The sequence below is a fragment of the Ranitomeya imitator genome, chromosome 3 (genome assembly GCF_032444005.1).
Source record: "Ranitomeya imitator isolate aRanImi1 chromosome 3, aRanImi1.pri, whole genome shotgun sequence".
Lineage (NCBI taxonomy): Eukaryota > Metazoa > Chordata > Amphibia > Anura > Dendrobatidae > Ranitomeya > Ranitomeya imitator.
In genome coordinates this window covers 501,681,828-501,699,864 of record NC_091284.1, presented here as the reverse complement: position 1 = coordinate 501,699,864, position 18,037 = coordinate 501,681,828, and the positions used below count along the sequence as shown (strand labels likewise).

At 44.9% G+C, this 18,037-nt stretch overlaps 1 protein-coding gene across 1 annotated transcript in view; it reads left to right on the top strand.

Moving 5' to 3' along the window:
• DMD (dystrophin) overlaps window positions 1–18,037 on the top strand; it is a 4,179,683-nt gene that overhangs the window by 850,387 nt on the left and 3,311,259 nt on the right. The window contains exon 6 of the mRNA XM_069757653.1: window positions 6,140–6,312. Within this exon, the coding sequence (XP_069613754.1) occupies window positions 6,140–6,312 (173 nt within the window). The remainder of the gene's footprint in view (window positions 1–6,139; window positions 6,313–18,037) is intronic.

The window sequence follows — 18,037 nt, the reverse complement described above, 5'->3', positions numbered from 1 at the left end:
TGGGGTTGTCAGGGGGTACATGGTGATGTTCCATTTCTGTCTATTTCATCATCCACCCCTTCTGAGGTCCCAGAGTTCTTGTCGGATTACCGGGATGTATTTGATGAGCCCAAGTCCAGTGCCCTACCTCCGCATAGGGATTGTGATTGTGCTATCGATTTGATTCCTGGTAGTAAGTTTCCTAAAGGTCGACTGTTCAATTTGTCTGTGCCTGAGCACGCCGCTATGCGGAGTTACGTAAAGGAATCCTTGGAGAAGGGTCATATTCGCCCGTCGTCGTCGCCATTGGGAGCAGGGTTCTTTTTTGTGGCCAAGAAGGATGGTTCGCTGAGACCTTGTATTGATTACCGCCTTCTAAATAAAATCACGGTCAAATTTCAGTACCCCTTGCCGCTGCTGTCTGATTTGTTTGCTCGGATTAAGGGGGCTAGTTGGTTCACCAAGATAGATCTTCGTAGTGCGTATAATCTTGTGCGTATTAAACAGGGCGATGAATGGAAAACAGCATTTAATACGCCCGAGGGCCATTTTGAGTACCTGGTTATGCCATTCGGGCTTTCTAATGCTCCATCAGTGTTTCAGTCCTTTATGCATGACATCTTCCGAGAGTACCTGGATAAATTCCTGATTGTATACTTGGATGATATTTTGGTCTTCTCGGATGATTGGGAGTCTCACGTGAAGCAGGTCAGTATGGTGTTCCAGGTCCTGCGTGCGAATTCTTTGTTTGTGAAGGGGTCAAAGTGTCTCTTTGGTGTTCAGAAGGTTTCATTTTTGGGTTTCATTTTTTCCCCTTCTACTATCGAGATGGACCCTGTTAAAGTTCAGGCCATTTATGATTGGACTCAGCCGACATCTCTGAAGAGTCTGCAAAAGTTCCTGGGCTTTGCTAATTTTTATCGTCGCTTCATCAATAATTTTTCTAGTATTGCTAAACCGTTGACTGATTTAACCAAGAAGGGTGCTGATGTGGTCAATTAGTCTTCTGCTGCTGTGGAAGCTTTTCAAAAGTTTAAGCCTCGTTTCATTGGTCCGTATAGGATTTCTGAGGTTCTTAATCCTGTGTCTTTTCGTTTGACCCTTCCAGCTTCCTTTTCCATCCATAACGTATTCCATAGGTCATTGTTGCGGAGATACGTGGCACCTGTGGTTCCATCCGTTGATCCTCCTGCCCCGGTTTTGGTTGAGGGGGAGTTGGAGTATATAGTGGAGAAGATTTTGGATTCTCGTATTTCGAGATGGAATCTCCAGTACTTGGTTAAGTGGAAGGGTTATGGTCAGGAAGATAATTCCTGGGTCGTTGCCTCTGATGTTCATGCTGCCGATCTGGTTCATGCCTTTCATTTGGCTCATCCTGGTCGGCCTGGGGGCTCTGGTGAGGGTTCGGTGACCCCTCCTCAAGGGGGGGTACTGTTGTGAATTCTGTGGTCAAGCTCCCTCCTGTGGTCATGAGTGGTACTTCGGCTGGTTCTGTCTATGAGCTTCCTCTGGTGGATGTGAGTGGGGCTGCGGCTTCTGAGTTTCCTTCCTCAGGTGACGAGGTTAAGTCGTTAGGTGTTGCTCTATTTAACTCCACCTAGTTCTTTGTTCCTGGCCTCCAGTCAATGTTCCAGTATTGGTCTTGCTCTCTCCTGGATCGTTCTTGTGGCCTGTCTGCCCTGCATAAGCTAAGTTTTGCTTGTGTTACTTTTGTTTGCTATATTTTTTGTCCAGCTTGCTATATTGGTTTTTCTTGCTTGCTGGAAGCTCTGAGATGCAGAGGGAGCACCTCCGTACCGTTAGTCGGTGCGGAGGGTTTTTTTGCCCCCACTGCGTGGTTGTTTGTAGGTTTTTGTGCTGACCGCAAAGCTATCTTTCCTATCCTCGGTCTATTCAGTAAGTCGGGCCTCACTTTGCTAAAATCTATTTCATCTGTGTTTGTATTTTCATCTTTACTCACAGTCATTATATGTGGGGGGCTGCCTTTTCCTTTGGGGAATTTCTCTGAGGCAAGGTAGGCTTATTTTTCTATCTTCAGGGCTAGCAAGTTTCTCAGGCTGTGCCCGAGGCGCCTAGATCTGGTCAGGAGCACTCCACGGCTACCTCTAGTGTGGTATGATAGGATTAGGGATTGCGGTCAGCAGAGTTTCCACGTCTCAGAGCTCGTCCTATGTTTGTAACTATCAGGTCACTTTGTGTGCTCTTAACCACTAGGTCCATTGTGGTTCTGAATCACCAGTTCATAACACTCCCCTTTAGAACAGTGGCATCGGGTGATGTCACTGCTCTATAGGACCCTCAGTGACACACTGACAGGAGACAATGGCTCCTGCAGTGCATCACTGAGGTTACCTTAGGACAAAGTCTCACTTTATGGCAATTGCTGTTTAGGAAAATTTCTCATACAGCAATGCCAAAAGTCAGACAAGGGACTATTTTTTTTACAGCGGCGGAGGAATACAGTGCGGAAGGATACCTTCCTCCCGTCATTATGTTCCTGGAGCCCCTAGAAAGCTGTCGCATCAGCTGATGCTGCTGTTCTCTACCGCAGATCGTCGTGGGACACTCATGGATTTCTGCAGACAGGGAATATATTGGTTGTTTGTTATTTTCATATTTTTTTACAGATGACACTTGCTTCGGGGAACAAAGTGACAAATAATGGTGAGTATGTACTCTATGTTTAATGTACTGTATGTCTTTATGTATGTATTGTATGTAATGTATGAATGTACTGTATGTAGTATATGTGTAGTATGTATGTAGCATGTATGTAGCATGTATGTATGTATGTATGCAGTATGTATGTAGTAAGTATGTAGCATGTATGTAGTATGTATGTAGTATGTATGTAGTATGTATGTAGCATGTATGTAGCATGTATGTAGCATGTATGTAGCATGTAGCATGTAGTATGTATGCAGCATGTAGTATGTATGTAGCATGCATGTAGCATGTATGTAGTGTGTATGTAGTATGTATGTAGCATGTATGTAGTATGTATGTTGTATGTAGTATGTATGTAGAATGTATGTAGCATGTATGTAGTATGTATGTATTAAGTATGTGTTTTTTTCATTCAACACATTAGCTGGATGATGGGACTACTAATGTCCCATGATTTTCTAATGTGTCAATCACTGTCACTGTAGTAGGCATCGTCCGATGGGACTTGTAGTCCCTTCGGACGATGCCTGCACACAGGCACAGAGCCCCGTCAGCCCGTACAGAGCCCCGGCACGCCGCACAGAGCCCAGCACGCCGCACAGAGTGCTGGCACACGTGCACAGAGCGCCTCACACCGCACAGAGCCCCGGAACGCTGCACAGAGCCCCGGCACACACGCACAGAGCCCCGCATGCCGCACAGAACCCCAGCAGCCCACACAGAGCCCGGCACACCGCACAGAGCCCCGGCACACATGCACAGAGCCCCACACGCCACATAGAGCTCCGGCGCGCTGCACAGAGCCCCGGCACACATGCACAGAGCCCCACACGCCAAACAGAGCCCCAGCACACACGCACAGAGCCCCACACACCGCACAGAGCCCCAGCACACTGCACAGAGCCTTGCACGCCGCACAAAGCCCTGGCACACATGCACAGAGCCCCGCACACCGCACAGAGCCCTGGCACGCCGCACAGAGCCACGGCACACATGCACAGAGCCTCACACGCCACACAGAGTCCCAGCACACACGCACAGAGCCCCACACGCCGCACAGAGCCCCGGCATGCTGCACAGAGTGTCGCACACCGCACAGAGCCCCGGTACGCCGCACAGAGCCCTGGCACACACACAGAGCCCCAGCACACCGCACAGAGCCCCAGCATGCCGCACAGAGCCCCGGCACACATGCACAGAGCCCCGCATGCTGCATTGAGCCCCGGCACGCCGCACAGAGCCCCGGCACACATGCACAGAGCCCCGCATGCTGCATTGAGCCCCGGCACGCCGCACAGAGCCCCAGCACACACGCACAGAGCCCCGGCACACACGCACAGAGCCCCCACGGTCACGCACAGACCCCGCACACACATGCAGTCTCCACCCACGCACCGCCCACATTCCTTTATAGTGCATCATTGCACTATAGGAACTTCCGATTCCGGTATCCGATATCGCAAAAATATTGGAACTCTGTATCGGAATTCTGATACAGCGAATATCGTCCGATACCCAATATTTGCAGTATCGGAATGCTCAACACTATTCATAAGTGATTTCTACATATGAAAAAATACATTGAAAATAACCTCCTATCCTTTGCAATGTGAATCACAGACACGACATAGGCTGCACAATAATGCCATCATTGTGCCATCCTCGATTTTCTATGAACCATAGACTTCTATGGGTAATTTTGATTAGGGATGCCGATCAAAAACAGGTATGAACCGCATGCTTTCTGGTAACTGGCGACATCTCAGTGTGAACCTGAAGAAGATCCAAGTTCTTGATTGAAAACATGTTTGTTCACTTCCTACCTCTTAGGGCTAACGGAACGCACCAAATAATTGGAGAAAAGGAATAAGGTGTGTTTGCAGCCTGGGGTCCAGCGTGCAGAGATGGAACCTGCTGCTAAGCAATGACGGACTATATGGCAGTACAATGAGAATACACACACGAGTTAGCTTCACCCTGTGTGAAAGAAGCGAACCCTGTTGCGTCACAGTGCCGCAGTACCGCACATAACAGAAATAATAATAAACTAGCATGAGAGTGCATGCGGTGCCGCACTGACGGACGCCACTAACCACCCAGACTTAGGTTTGGAAAGCGCAGTGATAGCACACAGTGCCGCACTGGCAGTCACATCAATAGAAGCTGTTTGTGTACTAATGTTGGTAAAGTCGGGCGCTAGATTACAATCATCCTCCTTATGCAAGCATTCAAACACAAGACAGGGGATGATTAAAGAGCGACTTTCACTCACAACACACACATAAACAAGTGTATACTATCGCATGGCCGTGCGACCATGCGAACCTTTTATAGCTGCAGAAAGTTCTAGACCTTACTAGAGGACCAATGAGAACTGCTACCATAAGTGAGCAACTTCAGGACCTTCCTGGAGGACCAATAGGAGCTACTGCAGTACCTGAGCATGTGACCCCAGACCTCCACTGAGAGGTCTTCCTTTGGGCATGATCAGAAGGGGAAAAGCAGGTCTTAGTCCCAGAAACGTCTGCTCGCCGCTGATCAGTACTGGCTGCAATGGCAGAGCCTGGAAGGGCAGCAGTAACCCTTTGCACAGAACCAGACTAAGCGAGACGCTGGGACTGACATCTCCACTGAGCAGGCTCCACTGCGGGTGATGCAGAATGAGAGACCGCAGAAGACAAGGTTCGAGATTCCCCCTGTGCAGCGGCGGGAACTCGACTCCTAACACTCCCTCTGAGTTTTAACAACTGTCTTTTATTCTAGTTTTAAACAATTTTTAACACATATAGTGTATTTTATTCTGTTTTCTACTGACATCGCCATGAAACTCCATTTTGATCTTACCCCTTATATTCCCCCTTAAATAACATTCTACTGGAATGCATTTGTAGTAAGAATTTTATTATTTTGGTTGATAAGGTGTCTTGTTCTTTACTGCTTTTTAGTAGTAATATATGGATACTATGTTACCAGACTGTGTTATGTACTGGTTTACGCAATTTTAGGTCAAATTGTAAATGTAAGACCTTACTAGAGATAAGCTTTCCAATAACAAGAACCTTAAGTACTCTTCTGTAATTCTCTGGCATGTTGCAAGTTATGTGAATGACCACTTTACTATATAATTTAGTTTTATTTTTCCCCCCAAGAATAAGATGTTTTCTAACAATAACTATTTTTCTCTTAAATCATTGTATGAATGACAGCAGTACTTAACTTACAGTTCTATCCCTCCAGGATTCTGTAATAGGGAACTCCTGGAAGTTTTATTTTTGACAACAGATTAAAGCGTGTTTCTAAGCTTACCATTTTAATATATGACAGCTTATTTTATATTTTATTACTTCATCTTGAATCCTGATAATCTGGGTGATGCAGAAAACAATTTAGTGTAGGAAAATTCCACTTATGTATTTCCTAGTGCTGTGCTTTAAGATAAACCGTTTATCTTGCTTTACAGTTTCAAACATTGATGGTTGTATATCTTATGCAGGTGAAGGATGTAATGAAAGGCATTATGGCTGACTTGCAGCAGACAAATACTGAAAAGATCTTACTAAGCTGGGTCCGCCAATCAACTCGCAATTACCCACAGGTCAACGTTATCAATTTCACCAGCAGTTGGTCAGATGGATTGGCTTTTAATGCACTCATCCACAGTCACAGGTAGGAAAAACATTTCTTGTCCTTAACCAATTTATCACACACCTTTGTCAGGATAATACTTTTATTGATTGTTTTGAATGGTGGTTGTTTGGATTAGGTCAAAGTTTATCCTTTAAACAATAGGAGCACATTGCTTGTTCAGCTAACTTTAGGTGCATATGTTTAGTCGCTGTATATCAGACAGCCAGCACAGTGAAAATGGATCCATCCATCCATCCACAAAGGGACTCATTACGAAAAAATTAAATATACCAAATGGAATGTGTCTTTTTGCAGTGGTCCCATGCATAGGAAATAGCCAGAGACAAACAGTATGTACACACATATTGGATAGACAGATGCCAAAAAATACACTTTTATCCTTCCTCTGGTAAATGGGAGCCTATGTGGTTGTTAAAATATAAATCAGGTAAAGTTCCAAGGATAAACATAAGTCTACTGAAATATATGCAAAACACATGTAAGTAAAATCTATTTTCTGTCAATTACAACTGTGAGAACATAACTACAAATGACAACAGTACAATCAGACAAAAGTTGACTTTTCTGCGCTTCTCCCAACCACTGACTTTGAAAACTCGTGGTGGGATGTAAAGTCGATCTGTGTCCATATCTCTTGCCTTCCAAAATAATGGACCTGGTTTCATTAAGACTGGCATGCTAGAGTCCTCGTCATGAACCAGAAGAGCATGAAGAGTGGCAAAAACCTCAGTCTGCGACTCGCCACAAATCCTTTTTCTGCTGTAGTAATATTTGGGGAGTAGTAAAAGCCGCCGCTAGTCAACTCATTCATTCATTCATTCATGAATTTAATGAGCGGTGGTCGCCAAACCCCATTTCTCGCTCCAGCTCTGCCTATCTTGGTGGAACTAGGAGAATCTGAAACTGGCATGAAGATGAGTTGCTCCTAAATTTTCTGACTTTTCAGAGCCTTTACTCCAGAATTCGGGCTTTAAAAGTTTGATGAATAGGGCCAAATGCATTCTACTTTATTATGAATTTCAGGAAGAATTGTTCTGTAAGATTTTTATAAAAAAACTGATAAAAAATACAACTTCTCAGACACAATTAGCTGCATTATTGAGTAAAACAAAGCTATCCATTAAATGGACTAAGGACTAAATTGCAGCGATAATTTTTTAACCATGTGGTCCTTCTACTATTTCATTTTGATATTAAACTTTTACTATACATTATACAATTTTTTTTAGTGATTTTCAAACTCTGGCAAGAAATAATCTTTAATCTAAAAACTGCATGCTTTTTAGATTACATTTTATGAAAGGTATTTAACTGCATGGTTTATTCTACTATTTTAGATTTCTATATTTACACAATTTATAAAAATGTATAAAAAAACTAATAAAAATAATTTAAGTGAAATTCACATAGTGTGTCCAAATATTAGTAAACAAAAAACAAACTTGAATATTTAACCCATAAGCCTATTCCGGCTGTTCTCCTTAGATGTATGGTACAAGTTGGTCTAGGCTGAACTATATCTAGTAGATACCAGCTGTGTTACACAGCCAGCATCTGCTTATATCAGCATGTATCAGAACTAAACTCCAGTTGCTGCTGTTAGACCCTTAAATGCTGTTGCCAATCTGAAATAAACATTAGCACTCAGTTCCAAAGGGCACTTCACTTGGGCCCTCTTTGACTCAATTGCTGTGAGTCGACGAAATACCATGGCAGATACCGGCCTGCTGAAGGACACTATTTCTGCCATGCTGATACTGCTGTGAAACCCAGCCACAGGCTGAACTTCAAAGGAGACCATCATTTAGCTATACATTGTAATTCAATTATTTTACAATTTATTAAACAAGAGATCAGATGATCACAGGTGCAAGTTTTCCTAACCCGATGAAAAATTGTAAAACATGACCAATAGAGGGTGGGCCATTTATATGAATACATATGGGTGGGTCATGTATATGGATGCACTTAAATGAAATGGGAATGGTTGGTGATATCAACTTCCTGTTTGCGGCACATTAGTATTTGGGAGGGAAAAAACTTTTCAAGATGGGTGGTGACCATGGCGGCCATTTTGAAGTCGGACAACTTTATAAATGGCCCACCCAGGTGTATCGATATAAATGGCCCACCTTGTAGTTATAAAATATTTAAAATATATAATATATTAAGAAATGTATAAATTCAAATTGAGCACTCTTCCCCCATTAAAAATAAAGACCTTACAAAATTACAAAGTAAGCATGTTCATTACTGCCATGTCCGTAAAACTCCTATCACAATATAAAATGCTGTATTCTTTATTATATAAAAATATCTTGCTAAAAAGTCTCGGGGTTTTAGGCTGTGTTCCCAAAATGAGTTTATGGAGAAATTTTGATGCTGCATATTTTATACTGTGTGAAAAGCAAAGCATCTTACAGTTCCAGTAAAGTAAATGGGATTCCGAGAAATCTCATGCCCACTCTGTTTTTTTACTCAGCGTAAATCCGCAAACATACTGTAGTTTGAAATCCACAACATATCAAATTCTCTTGCAAGTACGCAGTAGCACAAGGGTCTAAGAGATAAGACATAAGAGGGCTCTCTTCAACCTCCAAAGCAGCAAACAGCTTTGGCCACAGACTAGTGTTGAGCGATACCTTCCGATATCGGGAAATATCGGATCGGATTGGATCGGACCAATACCCCAAAAATATTGGATATTGCCGATTCCGATACCGGAAACCAATGCAAGTCAATGGGACAAAAATATTGGAATAAACCCTTTATTTCCTTGTAGGTTAATTCTACATGAAAGAAAACAACTAAGAATAATGTAAATTGTATTGGGGGAGGAGGAAGAGACATTAAAGGCATAGAGGTTTAGCCCAATCAAATGGAATAGCAGGAATTATTTTTTTTTTAAGACACTCGGAGTTACAAAGATATTGACTATGTTAAGCTTTTTCATATTTTGTCAGATATTTATGTTTCACTACTTCCATGCTGTTCACCTTCTTTTTTACTTTTCACACACTTTCTCTTTCATCATCCTCAGCAGCAGCATCTTTTTTGTCAACTTCTTCTTCACCTTATTCATCTTCTTCTTCACCTTACTATTATTCTTTTTTTTTACATTCTTCATTTTCGTCCTATTCAACTATTCTTCTTCTTCATATTCTACTTCTTCATCTTCTTCTTATTCTTCTTCTTCATCATATTCTTATTTGTGACAGGCATTCCTGTAGTTGTTATCTATAAAAGTTTGAAGATTACACCTTCCGTTCTGCCGGTCACAAAAGATTTACAACAGGATTTGCCCGCATTCAGTTTTGCCTGCAGCAGCAGGTATTTTCCAGGGGCACCACGAAGAGGAACGGACTCACCCCCATACACTGCTTAGTCTTCTTCTGCTTATAATTTAGATAATATCTTTTGCTCTGATTTTTAGTCATATGCTTAATGTTCTTCTGCTTTTTGTTCTGCAGCTTCTTGTTCTTCTGCTTCTTGGTCTCCTGTCTCTTGTTCTTCTGTATCTTGGTGGTTGTCTTCTTGTTCTTTGTCCTTTTGGTCATCTTCTTCAGGGTCATCTTCTTGGTCTTCTTCGGGGTGGTCTTTAGGCTCATCTTCTTCGGGGTTGTCGTCTTCTTCGGGGTGGTCTTCAGGGTCGTCATCTCCAGGGTCGTCGTTTTTGGGGTTGTCGTCTTCTTCGGGGTGGTCTTCAGGGTTGTCGTGTTGTGAATTCTGCTCTTGGGCTCCCTCCGGTGGTTATGAGTGGTAGTGCTGCTGTCTTGGATCGCAGCATTTATCAGGTGTGTTCACTTTTTGCAATTTGGACTCAGCTATTTAGTCCTGCTTGATCCTTTAGTCAGTGCCAGTTGTCCATTGTTTTTGGAGGATTCACATCCCTTACTGGTCTCTCCTGTTTGCTGTGCTTTTCAACAAAGATAAGTCCTGGCTTTGTTTTTGCTGTCCACATGCTGTGTCTCTGGAGATGCAGATATACCCTCCATGTCTTTAGTCAGATGTGGTGATTTGTATTTTCTGTGGTGGATATTTTCTAGTGTTTTAATACTGACTGCATAGTACTCTGTCCTATTCTTTCTCTTTAGCTAGTATGGCCTCCTATGCTAAATCCTGATTTCATGTCTGCGTATGTTATTTCCCTCTCCTCTCACAGTCAATATTTGTGGGAGGCTGTCTATCCTTTGGGTATTTTCTCTGAGGCAAGATAGTTTTCCCATTTCTGTCTTTAGGGGAAGTTATAGCCCATATAGGAAGCACCTAAACTTCAGGCACCATAGAGTCAGCTAACCCGACCGCAACCCAACAGGACAACGTATTGGAGGCAAAGTGACGTTGACACTACCCGGAAACAGCTGGTGTGCTGGAACCAGGCTGGGCAGGAGGGAGTGCCCATGCCTAAGACACTTATGAGCAGCAACTGGCAGTGCTGGAGCCCAGGGTAAATACTAGAAACAGAGTGGAGGCAGAGACGTAATTGGAGCAAGTTTAAAATCTGTAGTAGAAGTGTGAATGTGGACAGAGAAGGAGAAATTGCCGGACACACAGCAGGGGATCAGCTGACATTACTGAACCCCAATAACACAGGAGCAAGTGTTGACTGTGCAGAGGGCACTTCTGAGCAGACACTGGCGGTGATGGAGCCCAGGGTAAATCCTAGAAACAGAGTGGAGGCAGAGGCGTAATTGGAGCAAGTTTAAAATCTGTAGTAGAAGTGTGAATGTGGACAGAGCAGGAGAAATTGCTGGACACACAGCAGGGATCAGCTGACGTTACTGAACTCTAATAACACAGGAGCAAGTGTTGACTGTGCAGACGGCACTTCTGAGCAGCAACTGGCAGTGTTGGAGCCCAGGGATTAAAGGAGAAACAGAGTGTAGGCAGAGGCGTAATTGGAGCAAGTTTAAAATCTGTAGTAGTGTGAATGTGGACAGAGCAGGAGAAATTGCCGGACACACAGCAGGGGATCAGCTGACGTTAATGAACCCCAATAACACAGGAGCAAGTGTTGACTGTGCAGACTGCACTTCTGAGCAAGAACTGGCGGTGTTGGAGCCCAGGGTAAATACTAGAAACAGAGTGGAGGCAGAGGCGTAACTGGAGCAAGTTTAAAATCTGTAGTAGAAGTGTGAATGTGGACAGAGCAGGAGAGCAGGAGAAATTGCCGGACACACAGCAGGGGATCAGCTGACGTTACTGAACCCCAATAACACAGGAGCAAGTGTTGACTGTGCAGAAGGCACTTCTGAGCAGCAACTGGCAGTGTTGGAGCCCAGGGTAAATACTAGAAACAGAATGGAGGCAGAAGCGTAATTGGAGCAAGTTTAAAGTCTGTACTGGAAGTATGAATGTGGACAGATCAGGAGAAATTGCTGGACACACAGCAGGGGATCAGCTAACATTACTGAACCCCAATAAAACAGGAGCAAATGTTGACTGTGCAGATGGCACTTCTGAGCAGCAACTGGAGGTGTTGGAGCCCAGGGATTACAGGAGAAACAGAGTGTAGCCAGAGACCTAATTGGAGCAAGTTTAATATCTGTAGTAGTGTGAATGTGGATGGAGCAGGAGAAATTGCCGGACACGCAGCAGGCGATCAGCTGACGTTACTGAACCTCAATAACACAGGAGCAACTGTTCACCGTGTAGACGGCACTTCTGAGCAGCAACTGGCGGTGTTGGAGCCCAGGATAAATACTAGAAACAGAGTGGAGGCAGAGGCGTAATTGGAGAAAGTTTAAAATCTGTAGTAGAAGTGTGAATGTGGACAGAGCAGGAGAAATTGCCAGACACACAGCAGGGATCAGCTGACCTTACTAAACCCCCAATAACACAGGAGCAAGTGTTGACTGTGCAGACGGCACTTCTGAGCAGCAATTGGCGGTGTTGGATCCCAGGGATTACAGGAGAAACAGAGTGTAGCCAGAGGCCTAATTGGAGCAAGTTTAATATCTGTAGTAGTGTGAATGTGGACTGAGCAGGAGGAATTGCCAGACACACAGCAGGGGATCAGCTGACTTTACTGAACCCCAATAGCACAGGAGCAAGTGTTGACTGTGCAGATGGCACTTCTGAGCCGCAACTGGTGGTGTGGGAGCCCAGGGAGTACAGGAAAAGCAGGAATTATAGTTCAGGTGGTAGAAACATGAACACAACAGGAGACCTGGATACTGTTGCCAACCAATTATTTAATCTGGAAGAGGACTGGCAAATTCCTGCAAGATCCAGGCCTTGTTCATTTTTTGAGAAAAGTAAGCCGGTCAACGTTATCGGAGGATTGTCGCATGCGACGGTCTGTTAGTACACCACCTGCGGCACTAAAGATGCGTTCCGATAATACACTAGCAGCAGGGCAAGCCAGCACTTCCAATGCATACTGGCGAAGCTCTGGCCATGTATCCAGCTTAGAGACCCAAAACTTGAAGGGGGAAGAGCCATGTGGGAGAACACTGAGAGGGCAAAACATGTAGTCTGTCACCATCTGACGGAAACGTTGCTTCCTGCTGACTGGAGCCGTCTGTGATGGTGTAGACATTTGTGGCGGGGACTCAAAACTTTGCCACATTTGGGCCATGCTGGTCTTTCCTTGTGCTGAGGCGCAGCTTCTGCTCCCTCTTTGTGCAGAGCTTCCTCCACTGCCTTGACACACTGAGCTGCTTTGCAAAGCACTAGCAGCACTGCTCTTGGGTAGAATGGAGAACATGATGGAATGCACTAGTGAGTCTGGTACTCCCGCATTTTACACTCCCGGTTCAACGGTGTTATGAGGCTTTATAAGTTGTCCCGGTAGCGAGGATCTAGGAGGGTGTACACCCAATAATCAGCCGTGTTGAGAATGTTGGTGATGTGGCGGTCGTTTCTCAGTCACTGCAGCATGAAATCAACCATGTGATACAGACTGCCAACTGGCCAAGAAATGCTGTCCCCTGCTTGAGGCGTCATCTCTGCCTGCTCTGCATCACCCCACCCTCGCTCTACATACTGACTACTAGAGCATTGTGTACCTTCCTCCTCTGGACAGATGTCTTCCTCCTCCATTGACTCCTCCTCATCCTCCTCACAAAGTGTCCCCTGCCTAGTCCTTTGTGAGGAACCATGTTGCACAGGCTGTCCAGAAGCAAATGGCATTTGTGACTCCTCATCCTCCAACTCTTCCACAACCTCCTCCCTTATTGCTTGCAGTGTTTTTTCAAGCAAGCAGATAAAGGGGATAGTCATGCTGACTAGTGCATCATCTGCACTCGCCATTCACGTGGAATCATCAAAGGCATGCAAAACATGGCAGATCTCCTTCATAGAGGCCCACTCAGTGGTGGTGAAGTGTGAACGGCGCGCAGTGCGACTTGTTTGCGCCTGATGCAGCTGGTACTCCATTACTGCTGCCTGCTGCTTCTGACTAACTTTCTATCCAACCCCTAGTTTTACCAGTGTGAGGAGGGGCCCAATAAATAAAGCCTTTTGTTCCCCCTAGTGGCCGGAGTGTGAAGTGTAATGTGTGCTGGTGATACCTGGTCAGTGGAATTCCTTCAGTGCCATCAGACGTACCATCACTCCCCTTAGTGGCAGAGTGTCATACTGCAACGACCAGATCTCTGGGGCGCTGCATATGTATGTATACATATACTTGACATCTTATTTCAGTGCTGTATGTAACTATTCTGTTGGACTACCTATGTATACCTATGTTTGCTACTGACAATACTACCAATAGTGGATACTACTATATGCACCCACTCGTGTCCTTGTATACGTGCTAAGGATGACCTGGGGATCCCCTCTCTGCTCTTTTATGCCTGTTGTTACTAATAAAGGTTTTGTAATTTTCATATAATGGGACTTATGACTGCTTTTTTACAGAGCCATAAAATGACTAATTTGGGAGTCACAATGCTGAACCAGACAATGCTTATGAGTTCAAACAAAAGATGTGAGAAATTAGAAGGAACCTATGGAGCATAAGAAAGACCCCTACAGCTACCCAGGAACTGGATTCTGCATTCTTCTATGAAACGAGACCAGAGTGGAGGTATCCTCCACCCAGTGAACAGAGATATAGGCCTAGGCAACCACCAAATGAGCGCAGAGCTGAATGTTGGACCTGTGGAGGTATGGGACATATATCAAGGCACTGACCCACTTGAGGCAGCCAATAGAACTAATGTGCGCCACAGTCAGGGAGCACACAGCGCGGCTATTTCCAACTAGACAGAGGACTGAAGACTCCAATGACATCCTTTCTGAGAGTCCCACTACATGGGCTGAGTTAAATAGGCAGAGGATACATTGCTTAATTAACTACTACTAGGAGATCACAATGCTAGAAGCATATTTCCATCAACATTTCCTCAACATCAACCGATCCAAAAGGAACCCAATTTTCTGACTGATGACTGCCAACCAAATGCCTAACCCCGTTGTGGGAGTGGTATGGTAAGAATCGAGATGTGTGTCTGTGGAAATTTGGGAAAGAAAGGGATCACACTTGCGAAAGACTCCATCAGAACTAGATCCATCATCGTTGGGAATGAATGTGCTGAAAGAAGTTGGACCATTCCTGATGAACACTGGCACAATACAAAGGAAAAGCCCTGCTTGTCATGGGTGTTGGAGAAGAAAAAGAGCACGAAGATTGTCCCAATCTTTTGAAGGTTACGCCTAATGGAATATATGCTGTACCTGGAAGAGTCAGTCCGCGGTGTAGTGGAAAGAGAAGGGCCGGCCATTACAGAGTAACATAGTAACATAGTTAGTAAGGCCGAAAAAAGACATTTGTCCATCCAGTTCAGCCTATATTCCATCATAATAAATCCCCAGATCTACGTCCTTCTACAGAACCTAATAATTGTATGATACAATATTGTTCTGCTCCAGGAAGACATCCAGGCCTCTCTTGAACCCCTCGACTGAGTTCGCCATCAATTTACAGCATAAAATTGGAAACAAAAAGACAAAATGAATCCTGATTTCCCACAATTCCCTGCTTTTGTGATTCATGAAGCCCGAAAATGTTCCTGTGCCAGTACTTTAGGGGCTAATCCATCCTGCTGCATTTATTAACTTTTTACTGGATTCCAGACATCAGATAATTTCGAGCTTCTTTTGAACTCACAAACTGTATCTCATGATACAGTGACCACAGGGAATAGGTAGAAACCTGGAGGAAATGGCTCAGGTGGAATTGATGTGCTCCCCAGAAGTTGAAGATGATGACAATCTCAGAGAAGTGGAGGCAGGACTCATACCTAATGTACAGTCAGGTGTTGTTGATGAGACACTCATATAGCTGAAGTAGGATTTTTGTACCAGGGTGTCACCCCATGTTCGGGATTGCTGTAAAACTGGAAAGACCCAAAGCCTGTCGCCTTATGGTGAAGTGTGTTAGGTGACCTGGTAAAGAAGGTCACCAAGTCCCATTGAGAAAAGCCAGAGGTTGAACTTTGTCATGAGATACAGTTTATGAAGATCTCACTACTCTTGACAGCTCAAGAGTGGCCTCAAAGAACTCAGAGTGAGTTCGAGATATGCATAGACTGATTTTCTCTGGCAACGTGTAGTGCAAGACAATTCAGGAATTGGTAAGAGAACTGTGGAAATCTGTCCAGCCACCAAAGAACACTGAGGGGCATAAAAAATTTTCTTGCCAAAGGACTGGCTTGTTTAAAGAAAAGAGGAATGCAAACTGTGGACCACTCCCTTTTGCTACAAATTCTCTCATCTCTTGGCATCACAGACTTGGCCCTTTCCTGGATCTCGTCATATCTGACAGACCGAACATTCAGTGTCTCCCTCCCCCACACCACCTCCTCACTTCGCCCCTTGTCAGTCGGTGTTCATCAAGGCTCCGTTCTAGGACCCCTACTCTTCTCCATCTACACTTTCGGCTTGGGACAGCTCATAGAATCCCACGGTATGCAGTACCATCTCTACGCTGATGACACGCAGATCTACCTATCCGGACCTGACCTCACCTCCTTACTTACCAAAATCCCGCACTGTCTGTCTGCTATTTCAGCCTTCTTTTCTGCTCGCTTTCTACAACTGAACATGGACAAAACAGAATTCATCATCTTTCCCCCATCTCACTCTACCCTTCCACCAGACCTATCCATCAATGTCAATGGCTGCTCACTTTCCCCAGTCCCACACGCCCGGTGCCTCTGGGTGATCCTCGACTCTGCCCTCTCTTTCAAGCCACATATCCAAGCCCTTGCCTCCTCCTGCTGTCTCAAACTCAAAAATATTTCCCGGATCCGTGCTTTCCTTGACCGCGACACCGCAAAAACGCTAGTGCATGCCCTTATCATCTCCCGCCTCGACTACTGCAACCTCCTACTCTCTGGACTCCCCTCTAGCACTCTGGCACCACTCCAATCCATCCTACACTCTGCTGCCCGACTAATCTACCTGTCTCCCCGCTATTCCCCAGCCTCTCCCCTATGTCAAGCCCTTCACTGGCTTCCTATCGCCCAGAGACTCCAGTTCAAAACCCTCACAATGACATACAAAGCCATCCACAACCTTTCTCCTCCATACATCTGTGACATGGTCTCCCGGTACCTACCTACACGCAACCTCCGATCCTCTCAAGACCTCCTTCTCTACTCCCCTCTCATCTCTTCTTCCAAAAAACCGCATCCAACACTTCTCCCGTGCTTGCCCCATACTCTGGAACTCTCTACCCCAACACATCAGACTCTCGCCCACCATAGAAACCTTCAAAAAGAACCTGAAGACCCACCTCTTCCGACAAGCTTACAGCCTGCAGTGATCCTGAAGTTACTGAACCGCCGCGCAACCTGCCCTACCCTCTCCTAGTGTTTCATCACCCATCCCCTGCAGACTGTGAGCCCTCGCGGGCAGGGTCCTCCCTCCTTATGTACCCGTGTGCCTGTTATCTGCTCATGTTTAATGTATTTGTCTATATTTGCCTCGTATTCACATGTAAAGCGCCATGGAATAAATGGCGCTATAAAAATGTATAATAATAATAATAAATAAGAGAGAAGAATGCTGCTGAATTTTATGCATGAATGATAAATTGCAAGAGAACACTGTCTTCTACAGGTCAAAGGCAAAAGTGAAAGTATTGAAAGAATTACAGTAGTAAGAACTTAATAGTTGGAGCCTATTTTCCCACAAGAAGAGTTTAAAGATGACACCAGGTCAGGTGACACCTGTGTCATAGTTACCAATTATAAAAGGCCTGGTAAGGCCAAAAACAGCCAGTTGGTGCCGGAACCTGTACCAGGACAGGTCGTGTGGGGCTGCTAGGTGGGCTCATAGTCACCATCACAACAGAAGGGTTCGAGAGGGATCAGATGCCAGAGAAGGCCTGAGTTATGAGGAAGATTGGTTCCCCATGCCAGTAGAAGATCCATAAGCAGTGCCATTATAAGATTTGCACCCCATGTAAGTAGAAGATCCATAAGCTTTGCCAATAGAAGACTGTGACTAGATCCAAACCATGCTTGGGAGACAATGCGGCTGGAGCAGAGGACCATTCATGTGGGCCATTACTTCCAGCGTAGACATACGGTATAGGTTGTGGGTTGCAGCTGTTTTTTATGGCACGGAGATGGCCAGTGCAGCAAGCACACTGTATATCTAGTGACTCACATATCAAAGACTTGGGGCCTAGCGGGAAGAACCGGTGACACCCAATAGGGCCAGTGTAACGATCGGAGGTGTTCATAGAGATTACGAAAGGGACTGGCATAGTACTGAGTATAATGCCCAT